The sequence below is a fragment of the Toxorhynchites rutilus genome, chromosome 1, assembly GCF_029784135.1.
Source record: "Toxorhynchites rutilus septentrionalis strain SRP chromosome 1, ASM2978413v1, whole genome shotgun sequence".
Taxonomy (NCBI): Eukaryota; Metazoa; Arthropoda; class Insecta; order Diptera; family Culicidae; genus Toxorhynchites; species Toxorhynchites rutilus.
This window is the reverse complement of record NC_073744.1, coordinates 160,962,011-160,982,191: the sequence shown is the minus strand read 5'-3', so window position 1 is coordinate 160,982,191 and position 20,181 is coordinate 160,962,011. Positions and strand designations below refer to the sequence as shown.

General features: G+C 41.5%; 2 protein-coding genes across 3 annotated transcripts in view; one reads left to right on the top strand and one right to left on the bottom strand.

Annotated features, from left to right (window-relative positions):
* Nucleotides 1-5,280: 5,280 nt before the first annotated feature.
* On the bottom strand, nucleotides 5,281-6,018 carry LOC129761546 (uncharacterized). Its single transcript, XM_055759271.1, has one exon. The coding sequence runs from the start codon at nucleotides 6,016-6,018 to the stop codon at nucleotides 5,281-5,283; it is 738 nt and encodes a 245-aa protein (XP_055615246.1).
* A 9,993-nt stretch (nucleotides 6,019-16,011) lies between these two features.
* LOC129765074 (NADPH--cytochrome P450 reductase) overlaps nucleotides 16,012-20,181 on the top strand; it is a 58,207-nt gene continuing 54,037 nt past the window's right edge. Inside the window, exons 1-2 of one of the 2 annotated variants that reach the window (XM_055764927.1) lie at nucleotides 16,012-16,150; nucleotides 16,878-16,933. The gene's annotated coding sequence lies outside the window, so the exon portion shown is untranslated. The remainder of the gene's footprint in view (nucleotides 16,151-16,877; nucleotides 16,934-20,181) is intronic. The other variant, XM_055764934.1, reaches the window with a different exon arrangement.

The following is a 20,181-nucleotide window of genomic DNA, read 5'->3' as shown; positions in this document are numbered from 1 at the left end:
ACAGCTTAACAGGAACGATTCGAAACAAAATCTCCGATTGGCCTTGGTGAACATTGCAGCTATGATTCGCATTCCTCGTCTCAGTATTGATGTTGCTGGATGCAGGAACTGACGGCGGTAATGATCTTGGAACTTCGTGCTTCTGCGTGTTATGGAGAAGAGGGTGATGGAGAAACTCACACCCATTTATACCACACGGCTTCGACTGCTTGCAGGATCCATTGTGTTTTCGCAAGCATTTTCGGCAAAGCTTGCATTCCTTCACGGTTGCCCACTTCGAGTCGTAGCTGAAATCCTCGAATCTCTTGCACTTCGCTATAGACGGACAGTTTCCTTTGCACACAGCACATTGCTCCTTGACAACAGCATTATATTTCGTTTTAGAAGGTGGTCCGGTTGATCTAGTACTTGTACACTGTAACTCGGAATGGAAGTTCAGAAAGCCATCCTTTTTCCCACCTCGAGAACGCTGCTCGCTGCTACTGCTACTGATCATAACGGTGCTAGCGTCCTCCGCCGTAGTATAGAGCCACGCACTGAAATCAATCAGTGTTATGTTTGATTTCCCACGAGAGTATCTGGCCCAGTCCATCTTTAGAGATGATGGTAGCCTATCCACCAATTCGTATCTGAGCGATGAGTTATATACGAAGTCACTGACTTCGCACGCGTTGATTGTGGCGACAAGATTCTCTACCGTAAGCGCGAAGTTTACTACTGTCTCCAGCTTCTCCATATTTGGTGACGGTAGTGAGCGGACCTTACGGATTATTGCCTGGATAATAGCCTCTGGTCTCCCGTACAGCATTTTAAGCGTCGAAATAACACTAGCTACATTAGACGGATGAAGCAAACGACACCTCACTGCTTCTAGTGCTTTGCCTTTCAAGCATTTTCGTAAACGCAACATATTCTCCTCGTTTGAGAACCCACACATTGAGGTTGAGGAGTTGAACATTGAAAAGAATAGCGGCCAGTCTTCCGGGTTCCCACTGAAATCCGGCAAGTCCTTGGAAACCGCTTGACGTGCGGCAAGCTGACTTCGATTTAGGATACACACTGTCTCGTCGTTTACTGTTCTTGCTGGTGGAGCTGGATATGATGTATAAAGCGGGGTTGATTCCTGTCTAGGAAAAAAAACATTGCCATCTACAAGGGTGCCCGGATGCAAAGGAACATTGGATGGTCGATGTGAAGTGGATCTTGACGGGTGCGTAGGTGTACGCTGCCCTGGCTGACCTTGTAGGTCCGAATCAATCGATGGTGGTTTATTTTGCTGAGCGGGACACGGAGTTTGGCTCTCCTGGGGCTGCTTCGAGTTATTCAATGCGGGTCCATTTGTCTCCTCTGCTAAACCGGAATCGTCCGTTCACCATGGCGTTCCGTTTCATTCACCCATTCCTGGATCTTCGACATCTTTCCCAAATCGCTGATGATCGATGACTTATCACTGCCGTTATCAAGGATGGAAAACAAGGGAGCATGATGTGATTTACGATTAATCGCAAACTGCACAGATCGTAATCTGTGCAAACTGCGACTAACTATTAATCCTCACCCATCATAACCAAATGATTTTCTCTTGGTAACTCTGAGTTGACCAAAGCATTACTAGACTGAAACTAGTCTGAATAATTGAGTTACTCTCCTTCCTCGTTTTGCTTTCAACTCCTAACAAGAATTTGCTCCATGGGAATGAGTGTCTCTATGACGTACGATTCTCGCTCTCTCATCCGGGCGTTCAATTTTCCTTTCCGAGCGCGTTTACTTCGATGAAACTGGGTAAAATAAAAAAAAATGCGCTACAGCAGATAGGACGACTTTAATGTTTCACGGAGGATTTCTCAGATGGTGTTTAAATTAATCAAGAGACTACAAACAATAATCCCTCTCAAATCACTAATTTTATGAGTTAATGTAAATGCGTTATTGGCCAAGGCTTTTACGACATCGAACACGTGGTCTTGCGAGATATATTTTTCCGCTTGCCCAAATACAGACCACTTTTTTCGGGGCCGAGTAAACTGGTGTCTAGAAAAGACCTTGATTACCTTGAATTAATAAAAAAACATAAATTAGCGCAAATATGTCAACATGTGTTTTTTTGTTTAAGCACGTAAATATTTGCTCATAATTTTTTTGGATTGTGCCACTCTACATAATTTGTATGCAGATAGACTATCCACAGTTTGTGGGGGAATGGAATACTCATACAACTCAAATGGATAATGATTATCTGCTATCAAAGCCGAGAAATTTTTTGACGTTTTGTTTTACTATTGATTCATTCAAAAAAAAAGCTTTATTTTTAAATGTTTTCTTATCCTGAGACTGGCTTACCATATTGCACTGCTACTAAAACCGTAGGCTAACTTCAAGGATATTTTTTATTCATTTTCGGCGAATAATCAATAGAGTGCCGTGTTATGAAACATCAGAATAATAGCAAAAACAATATTACGATCATAAGGTGTTGGACAGGTTATTCCAGACGACATTGGAATATATTCCATCTGATCATCTTTAGAAAGGTTAATGACCTTCAAAGGATAAATTTATCTTGGGCACATTGAATTGATGTTCATGACTTCCAGTCGGACGTTTATTCGCTCTGATAATAATTGTGTGGTCCTCACTAAGCATATATTCCAATGCCGTCAGTTCACTGAAATTATTCGCATACCGTTTGATGATAAGGTAGGATGTTGATAATCATTTGCTGCGATACCTATTGTTCCAACAGTATTCATTCGACAATATGAAGACTGAATACCTGAAATTAACCAGATTCTACCATGCAAATCTGCGGTCAAAGCAGTATGTACACTTGAGAGATGCAACAAGTTTGAAGGGATATAAAAAACATTAGTCGTTCGACAAATCTACTGCCACATATGTCGGAAGTCCACGATACATGAATATCATACCTCCATACTATTTCATTACATTTATTCGCAACGAAGAACGTAACCACACAGAATTGAATTAATCAAATATGTGATCCGTTTTATCTACAAAATAAAAAAGGGTCTGAAATTCAATCGAATTCGAAAGGTGTTTCGTGAAGTCACTAATTGAATTACTGTTGGAAAAATTATTTGGAGAGAAATGTGAATGTACAGAATTATTGGAATCTAAAAACGATTTTGGGCGGGATGAGATTCGCCCAAATCTGCTGGTAATAAAATTAATCAATTGCATCCATTACCCGTCTGCTGTTTATCGGGCGGGAGACGACAGCAAAATAAAATCGACACGAGACTGAGTCAGCCACTCACTGCGGACAGTGCAATAGAGAATTAAAAATCCCTCGATGAGTGTCGTAAGATTTCAGTTGATCGTCTCTTGTTACACTTTCCGATCAAGAACTCATCATCCGCTCTATGGAATGGGATTAATCGTTTGTGGCTTGCACTCACGATAAAACCTGAGTAGTAGAAGTAATGCTTCGAGAGTGCAAGCAGTTGGGATTCCGCTCTCATATTGCTTTTTTGAGATCTTGGTAGCTCACCGTTCCAAGTATTCTCTCTGTGTACATATGAAGAATAAAAGAGCCTCGCCTGCTGGGGGTGATTTAAAAACATCCGACTAGAGGGATATACTTATTCATTGATCGTTGAATGTGATTTTTTACCATCCCTGGCCGTTATCCATCAGGATCTTGTACTTATCATCCAAGAACTTCTTCTCTAGTTCATACTGATCTTTGAGTTTTGCAACTCCAGCTCTTTATTCCTTGCTGAGTTCGCCTTACTCTTTCCAGAGTTCGCCTTACTCTTCGGTCGATCCGTACTGGTACCCTCTACTGCCGGCTCGATTTGACTTTGCTGTTCATTCGGCATACTGCGATGACCCTGGTTGGTGTTAGTACTGGCGGTGGGATGAATCGCTGTAGGTGTTGAATCCTTCGTGGCATCGCATATGGGACAGATCCAGGTCACGTTGGCGACGTCATCCGTGACTTCTACGCACTCATAGTGAAACCAATGTTTACAGCCATCGTTATCACACTGCACCATTTGATCGTCGTCACGCTTATTACACAATTGACAGTGGAAATCTAGTTTCCTTCGACAGTCACGAATCGGATATCGTCTCGCATCGGACGGATGCGGAATTAGTTTTATTTGGTCACCTGCGGTATCAAACCTCAGCGCCTTTCGAACAGGTATTGCAGTCAAAGAAGCATTTGATTGTTTTGAATTAACCTACATACTGCGGGGAGGGGGAACTACACCGACGAGAGTGGTTGTAGCTACCAATGCGTCACCAGCGTTACTTGCCGCTGCCTCATCTGCCATCGGGACATCGCTCGGTCGGCCAGAGTTAGTGGATTTTTTTTGACATCTCAGAGTGGATTCTTAAAAGAATTTTATAAGATGTTGCATTCAGCAAAAATGAATTCTAATTTTATCAACTCCAATCAGGTTACAATTTATTTGATACGAAGTTATAAAATTCCTAAAATACAAATAAACAGGGATTAGGCACCTTCTTAAATTTAAGTATGAGTTTTTTTTTACTTTTAGTAATTCTGGCTGAAATTTTCATTTAAACTGGCGAGAGCGACACAACCGAATCCGTTCGTTCTCTTATTTTCAAGTCGCAGGAATATTGCAGTAGATTGATTTTAATTTAATTCAATTCATCAGCTATATCTATAAATTTACACATAAGTTTCATATTTTATATTTTAAATTTCATTTTAAGTTCTCACCAGTAGTAATTAAGATCATGAACTGGAGAATTTTTAGCATACGTTCACTAGTTTTAGAATAGATTAAGTATTGTTTAGGATAGATTTCAATTCACCTTCAATGTTACTTTGTTTTTCTTTGTCTATTGTTCAACCTTCCTATTTTTCTATCATCCTTTACAGCTGTCGTAGGGCTGTCGATAATGTAGGATTATTTGGATACCCGCCAACCTACCTTTCGACGTGGCGTAACTAACAACAGTAATTTACATTTATTGAAATTGATGGAAGTTTATTTGAAATACGTCTGTACAACTTGAGAGCTAGTTTGGGAATGCCATGAAAATTTTCTCCACGAGTGCTTGACAGCTTCTCAAGGCCTACTTCTTCACCCCCTCTCGATTGTGGAGTCCTATAATCCGCCGGAGATCCTCGAATCTTCCAACGTCCAACATCTTGGTAAAAATGTCCGCCAACTGATGTTCAGTCCGAACATGTTCTACTCGTATACGTCCTGCTGCAATGTGATCCCGAATGAAATGGTGTTTGATATCGATGTGCTTTGCACGTTTGCACTCCAGGTTCTAAGCCATCCCAATGCAGCCACGGTTGTCTTCGTATATAGGTATCGGTTTCGTAATCTTTACACCAAGGTCGCCCAAGAGTCCAGTCAACCAAATTGCTTCTGTCACACCAGCACTCAACGCAACGTATTCGGCTTCGCTGGAGGAGGTAGCCACGGTTGTTTGCTTCTTGCTTGACCATGAGACCGTGTTGCCATAAACTTGGAATAAGAATCCGCTCACCGATTTCCTATCCACAGTATCCGTCGCCCAGTCCGAGTCAGTGAATCCAACTAATGGCTCCACGTCCTTGCCACGAGAGAACTCCAGAAACATGTCCTTCGTACCTTTCATGTAACGTACCACTCGTTTTAGGGCTGTCCAGTGTAGTTGTTCCGGTTCTTGCTGGAATCGTCCAAGGTATCCAACTGGGAAACGAATGTCCGGCCGAGTGGACATCATAACGTACATTAAGCTGCCTAGAACTTCTCGGTACGGTTCATTAACGGTTCCAGTATTACTGCAAGTCAGCTGTAATCCTTTCTCCATGGGTGTTCTTGTTGGGTTGCAATCATTCATACCAAATTTCTTCAGCATTTTTTCAATGCTTGCTCCTTGCGAAAACTGCATCTTTCCTGGTGTCCGATCGTACGCAATTTTCATGCCAAGGAAGTGTTGCATCTCACCACAATCCGTCATTTTGAAGAACTGAGACAACTTCTTTTTCACTTCTTCAACAGTCTTGATCCTTAATCCCATGATCAGCAGGTCATCGACGTATATGACTAGGTAGACATCATCGTTCCCCCTCTCGTCGATCCGGGTGTATAAGCAATAATCATGCTGTGATCTCTTGAATCCAAGCTTCAACAATACTTCATTGAGTTTTTCATTCCAGCATTCCAGAAATGACTACGGGTTTTGTGAAGAAAGTTGAGTCGATTGGTTTTTGCGATACGTGCGTAATGGCGAAGCAGTGTCGAGAACCGTTCGATGGTGTACGAGAACGTGCCACACGTCCGCTAGAGAGGGTTCATTCGGATGTGTGTGGCCCCATTGATCCGCCGACGTGGGATGGATCAAATTACTTCGTGTCGTTCATTGACGACTGGTCGCATTTTGCTGTGATCTATACAATCAAGCGAAAGTCGGATGTATCCCGGTGTTTCAAAGAGTTTGAAGCTATGGCTACTACTCAGTGGCAGACAAGGATTTGCAAGTTAACCGTGGATCAAGGCCGTGAATTCTTTTCGAATGAACAATTGAAATACTACAAGAAGCGAGGCATTCAAATTCAACTAACGGTAGCTTATTCTCCTCAGCTAAACGGGGTAGCTGAACGTTTCAACCGCACCCTGGTTGAAAAGGTAAGATCAATGTTAATTGATCCAAAAGTTCCCAAAAACATGTGGTCGGAAGCGGCTTTGACGGCGACGTACCTCTTGAACCGTTGTCCCACTGTGGCGTTGGATGGAAACGAAACTCCTGCTGAGAGATGGATGACTGTGAAACCGGACCTTAACAAGATCAGAATTTTCGGGTGCAAGGCCATGGCGTGGATCCCAAACCAACAGAGGATGAAGTTGGATCCCAAAAGCCGCGAGACGATAATGGTTGGCTACGCTCCGAATGGATATCGGCTATGGGACAGAGCAACAAGAAAAATAGTGATTGCAAGAGACGTGAAGTTCAATGAGGAATGCTTCCCGTATGCAGACCAATTCGATGAAGCATCTGAGGTTCCCTTGGTGATCCCCACATTGTACGAACCAGAGGGGGACGTTTTGATAAACTCTGTTCAAGAACTAGATGCAGTTCCTGATTCCGGGACTGATGAAGAAGACGAGTTCGAGGATTTGGAAGAAGGAGAAGTAAAAGTAAACCCTGGGGCGCTCCCTTCGCAACAAAGAAGTGACGACTGTCCGGAGTCAACCACGAGGCATAGCGAACGGGAGCGCAGGCTCCCAGGTAAGTTGCTTGACTTTCTAACTGGATTTAGAGCAACCTCTGCTGCTGGAAATTTTAATTCTACAGATCCACCATCATCCTACGCGGAGATCGAAGGGCGTGATGATCAGGACCAATGGTTGGCGGCTGTCCGTGATGAGCTGAAATCCATAGAAAGCAACCACGTGTGGCGCCTGGTGAAACGCCCAGCAAAAGTGAAGCCATTACAACCGAAGTGGGTATTCTGCGTTAAAGAAGATGCTTCGCCAGATTGTTCAACGCTTGCTGACTTGCATGACCCATACGACGATGCCACAACTTACTTGTTTCGGCCACAGTGATATTAGCTGTTCCCGTAGAACTGACATCCAATTCCAGTTGGTACAAGTTTCCACGAAGATATGCCACACCTATCAGTTCTCCGTTCTTCTTGAACTCCGCACGATCTTGACCTCCACGACCAGTGAAAAGAACATCGATTTCAGCCTGCAAGAGCTTCTTGACCGAGAGCAGGTTTTCTCGTAGATCCGGCAACAGTACAACGTTCTGTATATGAAATTCAATCCCTTTGTTGGACATACCTTTAATTTCTCCAGCAAACTTCCCAACCAGTGTCACGTCGTTTTTAGCCACATCGATGATGAACGGATCTTTCAATTTTCGCACGGACTGCAGATGACTTGCATCGTTCACGAGATGATCGCTACATCCCGAATCCACGCAGAAGTGAATCTTCCTGGCTTCAGACTTTCTCTGGTCACCGTTTGCCATGAATGCAACTGCCTTACTACCGACCGCAGCATTTGCGCTGCCTTCCGGTTTCTTTGAACGACAATCCTTTTTCATGTGTCCGGGCTTTTCGCAGCGGTGACACTTACCAGAAAACTTCTTCTGGTTCTGATTCTGGTTCTTTTTCCTACCGCCGACAAACGCCGCACCATTATCTTCACTCGAGTCATCCAGACGATCTGCCCGTTTGCTCTCTTCAGCCAGCAGCCGCTGCTTGACTGTCTCCAGCTTCAGGTCCTTCTCCGCCAGATTCTCGAGTGCCGTCACCAGAGGGTCGTAACTATCGGGTAGAGTTAAAAATAATTGCGCCACCAAATCACCTTCTTCCATTTTGGCTCCTGCGGACTTGAGTTGCCTGACAAGGTCATCGAAAACAGTAAAATGAGCTCGCATGGACGATCCTTCCTTCTTACGCAGCCGCGCCAACTGCTTCCTGAGCAACGTCTGGCTTGATACCGACCGTTTCGCGAAAGTTTCTTCCAGAGCCCTCCACATTTCAGCCGCTGTTTCCTTTTCCCGGACAACTTCAAGAACATCATCCGCAATAAATCCCACAAGAACAGATTTGGCCTTCTTGTTCGTTAGCTCCCACTTCGCACGACATTCAGCGCCTTCAGCCGGAACTGGTCCCGTCAGCACAGAAGATACTTCAACTGCGTCCATGTATAGCTTGACCCGGAAACACCAATTTTCATAGTTTGGTCCGGTCAACTGCGGGATTCCTTCCTTTGCTGGGCCCATAACCTATTGAAATTGATGGAAGTTTATTTGAAATACGTCTGTACAACTTGAGAGCTAGTTTGGGAATGCCATGAAAATTTTCTCCACGAGCGCTTGACAGCTTCTCAAGGCCTACTTCGCAAGGCCTACTTCTTCAACATTTAATGCGACATTTAGCTAATTGGACAGACCTGTGATGCGACACGTTTAATTGTACATTCCAAGCCCCGGGCAAGGGGATATGATCCGCGAGTCAAGATGTGCTACAAATTTAGCTGTCATTGCCAAACCTATCAAATTACTCGGCGAACTCAAGGCAAATCTATGGAACAAGGTGCGCCCATTCGCTAACTAAAAAAAGAATTGTTTTTTGAAAAAAAATTTACATATTGAATACAGAAAAGTAAATTTTCATTCATTATTTTTTGTTCTAGAAGTGTGTTAATTTCGTCCTTAATTTCGTTTTCCAAATGGCGCAAATCATTATGGTGCCTTCAACGCAAAGACAATAAATGAAACGCTTGCAGCGTAAAACGTAATGAATATAATGAATATAGCAATGAGTATTTAATAAAGTATCAGTATATTCCACAAATTGTGCTCAATCGTCTTAATTTACTTTTGTGTATTTTTTAAATGGCTGCAGAAAACCACTTCACGTTTTGACCCACCTGGTAGTATGTTAAGTGCCTTGTTTTACACCAGCTTGAGAGTTTGGCAGTTCTCGCGAGTGACAGTGGTCGCAAATTGCATTTGCGACCCGGACATGTTTGACGCTGTCAAATCCTATGTGCTAGTATACGGATGCCCTCAGGCTGAATAAAACTAATTCCGCATCCTTCCGATGCGAGACGATATCCGATTCGTGACTGTCGAAGGAAACTAGATTTCCACTGTCAATTGTGTAATAAGCGTAACCATTTCCACCATGAAGTGTATTCGAGAATTGGCGATCTAACGTACAAATCTACACCTAGGCGGCGCTGCGGTGAAAGTGATGATGGTTTTAAATTTTGCCATGTGAGCTTATGGAAGGTTTGTAGTTCTTTCCATAAATTCCAATGTTATAATCATAAAAGATTATTTGATTGCGATGAGTTTATAAGAAATTTAATTCTGCGCAATTTTATATATAACATGTTATTTATTTACCTCTTTCAGTAGTGAAAACTATAAAAATGTTGACAATGGTTGAATTAAAGAAGGAAATTCGAGAGCACAATCAAACACAAGTAGGAAAATGCACGATTCCTGCATGTGAGAACTACCTTGGAAAGCCCGGAAGTAAAATATACGTGTTTTGTTTTTGAGTTTTAGGTTACATTAGCATCATTTTCTTAGTTCAAAAACAAAATCCAGATGTCTCACCGATCGTTTACGTTTTGCGTTAGATCGCCAATCAGGTCCCTAGTGAACTTTTCCATGAATGTATACGGAGTTTCTGTGCATAATAGGTAGCAGTACTCGGTATAAACAAAATATTATTGGCGTGGGAAGATAAGAGGATCTCTTTCAAGCGAAATTAATTCCGACCGCAAAGGGTTAATATACAGTAATTTACATTAAATGCGACATGCCGAGGCACCACTCAATGTAGCTATGGAGGAGATTTTGACCTGTAATTGGACATTGGCGACGAGAGTGGTAAAGTGTCGACGTCTAGTGACGACTTTCAATGTGGTGCCATAATTTGAGCCCTGGACTCGATGTTTACAAGAATGTACCAGCCTGAGGGCATCCGTATACTAGCACATAGGATTTGACAGCGTCAAACATGTCCGGGTCGCAAATGCAATTTGCGACCACTGTCACTCGCGAGAACTGCCAAACTCTCAAGCTGGTGTAAAACAAGGCACTTAACATACTACCAGGTGGGTCAAAACGTGAAGTGGTTTTCTGCAGCCATTTAAAAAATACACAAAAGTAAATTAAGACGATTGAGCACAATTTGTGGAATATACTGATACTTTATTAAATACTCATTGCTATATTCATTATATTCATTACGTTTTACGCTGCAAGCGTTTCATTTATTGTCTTTGCGTTGAAGGCACCATAATGATTTGCGCCATTTGGAAAACGAAATTAAGGACGAAATTAACACACTTCTAGAACAAAAAATAATGAATGAAAATTTACTTTTCTGTATTCAATATGTAAATTTTTTTTTCAAAAAACAATTCTTTTTTTAGTTAGCGAATGGGCGCACCTTGTTCCATAGATTTGCCTTGAGTTCGCCGAGTAATTTGATAGGTTTGGCAATGACAGCTAAATTTGTAGCACATCTTGACTCGCGGATCATATCCCCTTGCCCGGGGCTTGGTTTTATTTGGTCACCTGCGGTATTAAACCTCAGCGCCTTTGGGTTCGCTCCGGTGTTTCGAACAGGTATTGCAGTCAAAGAAGCATTTGATTGTTTTGAATTAACCTACATACTGCGGGGAGGGGTAACTACACCGACGAGAGTGGTTGTAGCTACCAATGCGTCACCAGCGTTACTTGCCGCCGCCTCATCTGCCATCGGGACATCGCTCGGTCGGCCAGAGTTAGTGGATTTTTTTTGACATCTCAGAGTGGATTCTTAAAAGAATTTTATAAGATGTTGCATTCAGCAAAAATGAATTCTAATTTTATCAACTCCAATCAGGTTACAATTTATTTGATACGAAGTTATAAAATTCCTAAAATACAAATAAACAGGGATTAGGCACTTATTATTCTTAAATTTAAATATGAGTTTTTTTTTACTTTTAGTAATTCTGGCTGAAATTTTCATTTAAACTGGCGAGAGCGACACAACCGAATCCGTTCGTTCTCTTATTTTCAAGTCGCAGGAATATTGCAGTAGATTGATTTTAATTTAATTCAATTCATCAGCTATATCTATAAATTTACACATAAGTTTCATATTTTATATTTTAAATTTCATTTTAAGTTCTCACCAGTAGTAATTAAGATCATGAACTGGAGAATTTTTAGCATACGTTCACTAGTTTTAGAATAGATTAAGTATTGTTTAGGATAGATTTCAATTCACCTTCAATGTTACTTTGTTTTTCTTTGTCTATTGTTCAACCTTCCTATTTTTCTATCATCCTTTACAGCTGTCGTAGGGCTGTCGATAATGTAGGATTATTTGGATACCCGCCAACCTACCTTTCGACGTGGCGTAACTAACAACAGTAATTTACATTTATTGAAATTGATGGAAGTTTATTTGAAATACGTCTGTACAACTCGAGAGCTAGTTTGGGAATGCCATGAAAATTTTCTCCACGAGCGCTTAACAGCTTCTCAAGGCCTACTTCGCAAGGCCTACTTCTTCACCCCCTCTCGATTGTGGAGTCCTATAATCCGCCGGAGATCCTCGAATCTTCAAACGTCCAACATCTTGGTAAAAATGTCCGCCAACTGATGTTCAGTCCGAACATGTTCTACTCGTATACGTCCTGCTGCAATGTGATCCCGAATGAAATGGTGTTTGATATCGATGTGCTTTGCTCGTTTGCACTCCAGGTTCTGAGCCATCCCAATGCAGCCACGGTTGTCTTCGTATATAGGTATCGGTTTCGTAATCTTTACACCAAGGTCGCCCAAGAGTCCAGTCAACCAAATTGCTTCTGTCACACCAGCACTCAACGCAACGTAATCGGCTTCGCTGGAGGAGGTGGCCACGGTTCTTGCTTCTTGCTTGACCATGAGACCGTGTTGCCATAAACTTGGAATAAGAATCCGCTAACCGATTTCCTATCCACAGTATCCGTCGCCCAGTCCGAGTCAGTGAATCCAACTAATGGCTCCACGTCCTTGCCACGAAAGAACTCCAGAAACATGTCCTTCGTACCTTTCACGTAACGTACCACTCGTTTTAGGGCTGTCCAGTGTAGTTGTTCCGGTTCTTGCTGGAATCGTCCAAGGTATCCAACTGGGAAACGAATGTCCGGCCGAGTGGACATCATAACGTACATTAAGCTGCCTAGAACTTCTCGGTACGGTTCATTAACGGTTCCAGTATTACTGCAAGTCAGCTGTAATCCTTTCTCCATGGGTGTTCTTGTTGGGTTGCAATCATTCATACCAAATTTCTTCAGCATTTTTTCAATGCTTGCTCCTTGCGAAAACTGCATCTTTCCTGGTGTCCGATCGTACGCAATTTTCATGCCAAGGAAGTGTTGCATCTCACCACAATCCGTCATTTTGAAGAACTGAGACAACTTCTTTTTCACTTCTTCAACAGTCTTGATCCTTAATCCCATGATCAGCAGGTCATCGACGTATATGACTAGGTAGACATAATCGTTCCCCCTCTCGTCGATCCGGGTGTATAAGCAATAATCATGCTGTGATCTCTTGAATCCAAGCTTCAACAATACTTCATTGAGTTTTTCATTCCAGCATTCCAGAAATGACTACGGGTTTTGTGAAGAAAGTTGAGTCGATTGGTTTTTGCGATACGTGCGTAATGGCGAAGCAGTGTCGAGAACCGTTCGATGGTGTACGAGAACGTGCCACACGTCCGCTAGAGAGGGTTCATTCGGATGTGTGTGGCCCCATTGATCCGCCGACGTGGGATGGATCAAATTACTTCGTGTCGTTCATTGACGACTGGTCGCATTTTGCTGTGATCTATACAATCAAGCGAAAGTCGGATGTATTCCGGTGTTTCAAAGAGTTTGAAGCTATGGCTACTACTCAGTGGCAGACAAGGATTTGCAAGTTAACCGTGGATCAAGGCCGTGAATTCTTTTCGAATGAACAAATGAAATACTACAAGAAGCGAGGCATTCAAGTTCAACTAACGGTAGCTTATTCTCCTCAGCAAAACGGGGTAGCTGAACGTTTCAACCGCACCCTGGTTGAAAAGGTAAGATCAATGTTAATTGATTCAAAAGTTCCCAAAACCATGTGGTCGGAAGCGGCTTTGACGGCGACGTACCTCTTGAACCGTTGTCCCACTGTGGCGTTGGATGGAAACGAAACACCTGCTGAGAGATGGATGACTGTGAAACCGGACCTTAACAAGATCAGAATTTTCGGGTGCAAGGCCATGGCGTGGATCCCAAACCAACAGAGGAAGAAGTTGGATCCCAAAAGCCGCGAGACGATAATGGTTGGCTACGCTCCGAATGGATATCGGCTATGGGACAGAGCAACAAGAAAAATAGTGATTGCAAGAGACGTGAAGTTCAATGAGGAATGCTTCCCGTATGCAGACCAATTCGATGAAGCATCTGAGGTTCCCTTGGTGATCCCCACATTGTACGAACCAGAGGGGGACGTTTTGATAAACTCTGTTCAAGAACTAGATGCAGTTCCTGATTCCGGGACTGATGAAGAAGACGAGTTCGAGGATTTGGAAGAAGGAGAAGTAAAAGTAAACCCTGGGGCGCTCCCTTCGCAACAAAGAAGTGACGACTGTCCGGAGTCAACCACGAGGCATAGCGAACGGGAGCGCAGGCTCCCAGGTAAGTTGCTTGACTTTCTAACTGGATTTAGAGCAACCTCTGCTGCTGGAAATTTTAATTCTACAGATCCACCATCATCCTACGCGGAGATCGAAGGGCGTGATGATCAGGACCAATGGTACGCCATTGAACTACGTTTTACGAGTTAGTGAAGTGTCGAAGATAATATGAGTTATCAGGCAGAATGAGCACTTTTCAAATAAAAAATCATTAATGAAAATTAACTTCTTCGTATCAAACGGGTATTCAATGTGAGTGGAAAACTTTTCTTCATGTGATATAATAATCTCATACAAGAATTTCATCTGAAGATAATTTGATATTATAATGATAAGTTTAGTGGGAAACTAATCTCGTATCCAGATGTCGACATCGTACCGTTGTCATCACGAATACGTTTCATTCCGTTTCCACCGTGAAGTGTATTCGTAGTGTATTCGAGAATCAGGCCCATTATATCACATGAAGAAAACAAAGTTTTCCACTCACATTGAATACCAGTTTGATACGAAGAAGTTAATTTCCATTAATCATTTTTTATTTGAAAACTGCATTCTGCCTGAAAACTCATTTTTATCTTCGACACTTCACTAACTCGTAAAACGTAGTTCAATGGCGTGCCGTTTATTGACGAATTTACGCAAAGTTGAATCAGCTCATGCGACATCTACATCAGAGCTCAGAACCACAAAAGTGAGGGTGTATGTTTATTTTAAGCACTGAAAACCGAGTTTCGGTGGCGATTATTCATTTTATTTCAATTTAGATTCATTTCAGCCATTGAATTTCGTCAGTAGATGGTAAGAAAGTTGAAGTTTTGTATATTTATGATTGTTTCAACACGTGATTTGACCAAAGTCATAGATAATCTTCGAAAATTTTAAGTTTGATAATGCATACCGGTTATTGATACTATGGATAATTGCGATGAAATCGATATCATATCAAATTTGCTGATATCATTGATTATGTAGGGGCCGATATGAGAAGGATTTGCAGTATTTTTAGCGCAAAACACCCTATTCATCGTTTACTTAGTTGAAAAAAATTAAAGTTACAATACTTATAACAAGCCATTCCTCGTAATATACATAGCACATTTTAAAATGATGATTTTCTAACCTTTTCAGCGTGGAAAGAATACATGAAACCGGGAAATTTGAAGATAAATTCTGATTTTTCTAGAAAATTTGAACGAATTTCATACAAAAAAAAACAAAACATCCTCATTTTACTCGCTGCGCCATCTGGTTGTAAATCCAACGTAAATTCGTCAATTTCGTTTCCACCGTGAAGTGTATTCGAGAATCAGGCCCGAAATGTCCACATGGACAACGAGGAGAGGTGTTTACACATGTACACGGAGGCGGACGGGGGTGTCTAAAACCCTGCTTTTTCTGTCCACGTGGTATGTGGACGGCCCTAACAAGTAAAATTATTAATCTACTTCTTCACATAATTTCAAAGCATTTCACTGCATACGCTCTTATTGAAGCGCAACCCATTCGAGCACCTGTTGACATTTTCACGCGCAGTACGCCAAGGCGCGTAGAAGTATATCCTAAGGTGGGCCAACTTGCTAAAACCACTCTTCAGCCATCTTGGAAGTCTACTGTGTTTTGTTTGTAAACAAAACACAATACGCTTGTGCCGGAGCTCGCTCGTGATCAGTCTGTCTCTTTCACGCTTCAAGAAAATAATTCCCCTTCCGCTTTCTTCCGTACTGTTTTCATATACCGCTCCCCTAACCTTAGTGACTTAGTGACGAAACGGCCTCACCTAGTACCATAGACCCGTCTTGCAGTACGCAAGCACTACTCGAATTTTGATTTTAGAAACACATCCATCTGCTTGCCTCCAGCGGGGCATTCATTCAATCCGTGTTCTCGGTTCCGACTGGTCGTTTTTGCTGGCCTACTTTGCGTGTGTGACCTTCTCTCGTCGATTAGCATCCAGCGAAACGGTGATTGGTGTGTTTTTTATCCATAATTCGATATATCAGAGAGTGTTGAATGCTTCGAATAGGTGGTGTTGATTATTGAAGCAAGATTGTGGCAACCGAGGACCTCGAGCACTTGCGCCTCCTGTCGTGATACACTCCAATAAAGAAGCATTAAAAAATCTCCAGTCCAGCGTGAGATCGAAAAGAAGTAATGTATAAATTACGGAAGCAAGGGGATGATGATGGTTTCGAATAAGTTTGTGTCACGGATTTAGCTGCTCTTATCCGTTGCGCAAACTGCTCGTCGCTGCTATCCTGCTTGTCTCTCTGTTCTTGAGACATTTACTTCGCTTGTGTGTTGGTATCGACTTAGTTTGCTCCGAAACGCGGCGGTGATGATGCTGGACGAGGGCTATTTCATCTGATGCGCGAATACATTTAGCGCGTCGCGGCCTCGTCTTCATTGCTATCGTCGTGCGGTAGCGCAGACCACGTATATCCTTCACATTTGTTGTTTGTGTCTGCAAAATATTTCGATATTCACTTTCGTTGCGGGGAAAAAAACGCAGAGGTTCTCGTTTCCTCAGCGGTTGTGTATGTTGGTTTCACAGTATCAGCGTGTTAAGCGCAGCGCGATTGTTAATCCATAATCGATTCAGTATATTCAACTTATGCTACTCGGATAAAGTTAACTTTGTGTCAGCTTGAAGATCGGTGTTTAATGTGGAAATCCTTGTCTTTTTCAATACCGAAAGATTCGTGCTGTGGAGAGGACCTAGCTGTGTTTCATCAAGGGACTAAAGTCTTGCGGGTGAGTTTTGCTATATCATATGCGATTGAATAACATATTATGGTTACGTGTGCGTCGCTTACAGTCAGTTTTGCTGATCACGGGGGAAAGGTAACACGAGGCATTCACCTGTTGCTACGCCACACATGTTTAGGTTGCGCCTCATTCGAGCCGCCAAGGCAATGCAACGGCGTTTGCGTTGGTATATATGTGAAGTCAGAGCTTTTTTTCTTCATAAACTTCTTCGCTTCAACATGGTCACGAGAATAAATAAGCAAATATTTTGGATTGAAGCTTGCGGTTTTGATGCGATTGAGGAAGACCATGAATTTCCACCGCACCAACACAGCTGCGCGAGAGTATTCATGCACTTGATGCAACACTGATGTTGCATCTGAAGATTGGCGGTGTGCACCGTCCTTAACCTTGAGGCCTGTCAGCCGTATTCGGTGGAGGTGGTGGCGCGAGAGGTGTTCAAATATTTTGATGGGAAAATGAAAGTACTTGTAATGGACATTTTACAATTCAGATTGGTTTTGGAATTCTGATTTGTATACCTGTCTTGCACGTATCAAATGATGGATTAGATGCACGGCCAGCCTGTGTTTGTATTTATTTCCTTAGATTCTTATACATATTTGTATTCACTGTCGGCATCAGTAAAACAAATAATGGTGGATGAATTATTGCCTTCTAAAATGTAAATGTCCTAACTTCGCTTGCTTTCATCAACGAAAGATGTCGATAACATTTTACGGAAAAAAAACTGTATCGGTTGTACCGACAAATGGACATGCTGCAAGTAATGTTCATCGAGGCTCCGTTTCTATAGTAATGTGGGACGCTTTTACAATTACTTAACCAACGTTAATCACACATCGTGTTTGGATTTTCCATCCATACGATATGCGTGAACTCGACGACGACACTCAGACCGGTTTGATAGTGCTTTTTTTTTGTCTTACAACGAGAAAAAGGTTCAATTATCAACATGACTTGCAACTGTTTTTGTTGGGGTTCTCTTCGTTTATGAGAAGAAGTCATTAGAGTACGTTTTATATAGATGCTTCGAATTGTGTATTTGATTGAAACATTACTGCACTCTGGAGAATAACAACTTTTTTAAATTTTTCATGGCATTCTCATCCCACCATCTATGATAATTAGAGATGAAACGGATATCCGGTAGCTATCCGGTATCTGGACTATCCGGCCAATATTTGCTATCCGGTCGAATACCAGATATTAAAAAAAAATAATTTCTCATTATCACAAGGTAAATCATAGTAAAACAGCTCATTAACATAATAATACATAATTGAAAATAAAGTTGGATAATTGAATTGCTCTGAGAATCTCAGAAGGTTCATCGCAAGATATTTTATATGCTATAATAATATTTTCTGCTGGGCTGTTTCCGTTTCAAAAACTTGAAACTCGGGCCCAAAAAGATTGAAATTTGGTACCTTGAATCTTTTCATAAGTAGTTGAAACAACTTCCCAATCCTGTGTTTAAAGATGCTCTCATGTGTGGTAAGTTCGATCTGCAGTTTCATCCTCTTCCGAATACTTTTTTTATGCAGCAACATGCGAAATTACCTTGGATGTACAGAAGAGGCCAAAAACTTTTATTTTTTGTCATTTTTTCAAATGTCTAAAGAAGTCTAATGCACTGCTCCCTCAAGTCCTAAAGTCTGTGTGCCTTTCCTTAGAATGTCATCCCTGAAGACCGTTTTATGTTTTCTGATCTTGAATGAAAATAATTGATTAATACTCTTTGCTTATTTAAATTGGTAGTACTTATTTTTACCCGACCAGTATTAAAATTATATCCACAACAAGCATTACATTGTAATAGAAAATCCTTATCAGAAAAAAAACTGTTCATAATTTTTTGCACAAAACTTGATACTTGATAAGGATATCCATTCAAACGAAAAATTTAATCATCGTTCATTATTTTCAAATAAAAATGTGTTTTGTCTCTAAAATATATTGCTTTATTTGCTTCATGCACACATGGTGTTTTTCCCCGTTTCCTATTCGCAAGTGTAGAGTCTAATATCCGGCGGCCGGATATCCGGCGCACTTTACTTTTTGTGGGAAATTGCTGAAACATCTAAATCATAGCAAGGAATAGATCACTTGCATAAATTGTCACCGCATGTCTTTTCCATGTTTTCTTTGAAACATTACTGTTAAAGTTTAACTCGTATCATTTTAGTGTGGAAATTATCGCGATTTACATATTCTGCATTTTTTTTCTTTTTAGCAACATGTCAAGAACATGTTAAACGCGAGAACTTACACTGAAAAATGTTACAGGTAAAAGATTATTTTTTCAGGAGTCTCCATACAAAAATGCCATATATTCTAGAGACGTCGAGTACACTATATCGATTGCTATCTTGACCTTGAAAAATTAGAATGAGCTCTATTTTTTCGAAGAAAACACGAGAAAGTTATTGTTAGAAAAATTTCTTCCCAGCAAAAGTGCCCATTTTTTGATGTACTTGTTGTAAATTGTAAATGTTATTCATATACTTTTTTTTGGGAATTGAAAAAATACATCGCGAGAATGACCGTTTCTCAAATTCTCAGTCAAAACTGTTAACAGAGCTAGGTGATTGTTGCATCGGAAAGGGGCCGTATTGCGTAGATCCTTGGTGGAGACAGTTTTGCAACTGGGACGCGAAATTAAATCATACATAGCATTCCAGCAGAAGGATAATGTTCCTTGTGAGCCGGCGATGATAGCCCAGCTTAATTTTCTCTACATAACCTACATAACCTTTATCATGGCTCGGCTCGATGTGTTGATTGCAATGCCAGATTCACAGCGTGTGAAATATTCGCTCGCGCCCACAGCTTAAGGGGAAACGAAAATGACACAAAATGAACAGAATGAGAAAGACAGTTCATTCCCACTCGACGCTCGCCGGAAACAGTGTTGCTTCGATGACCAACAAACGGGAAGTGAAAATTTCCCTTAAAGGATATGCAATGTTTATACGCTAACGGCAGCGTACTTACTGTGCCAGGATGGAGTTTACATCGCAAATATTCTATTTGCGGTGTCCCCTTAATTGTTTCTACTCTCGCGGCTACATAAGTTGTCCGTTATTGACAGCACGGTTAGGTAAACACACAAATGGACAAAACTAATGTATGTGAAAATGGGAATGCTTTTAGTTTCCATAAATTTAAAGACTTCATACACAAGGGGATTCCAATATATAGCATATCAAACAAATCTCAGAGAATTTCTG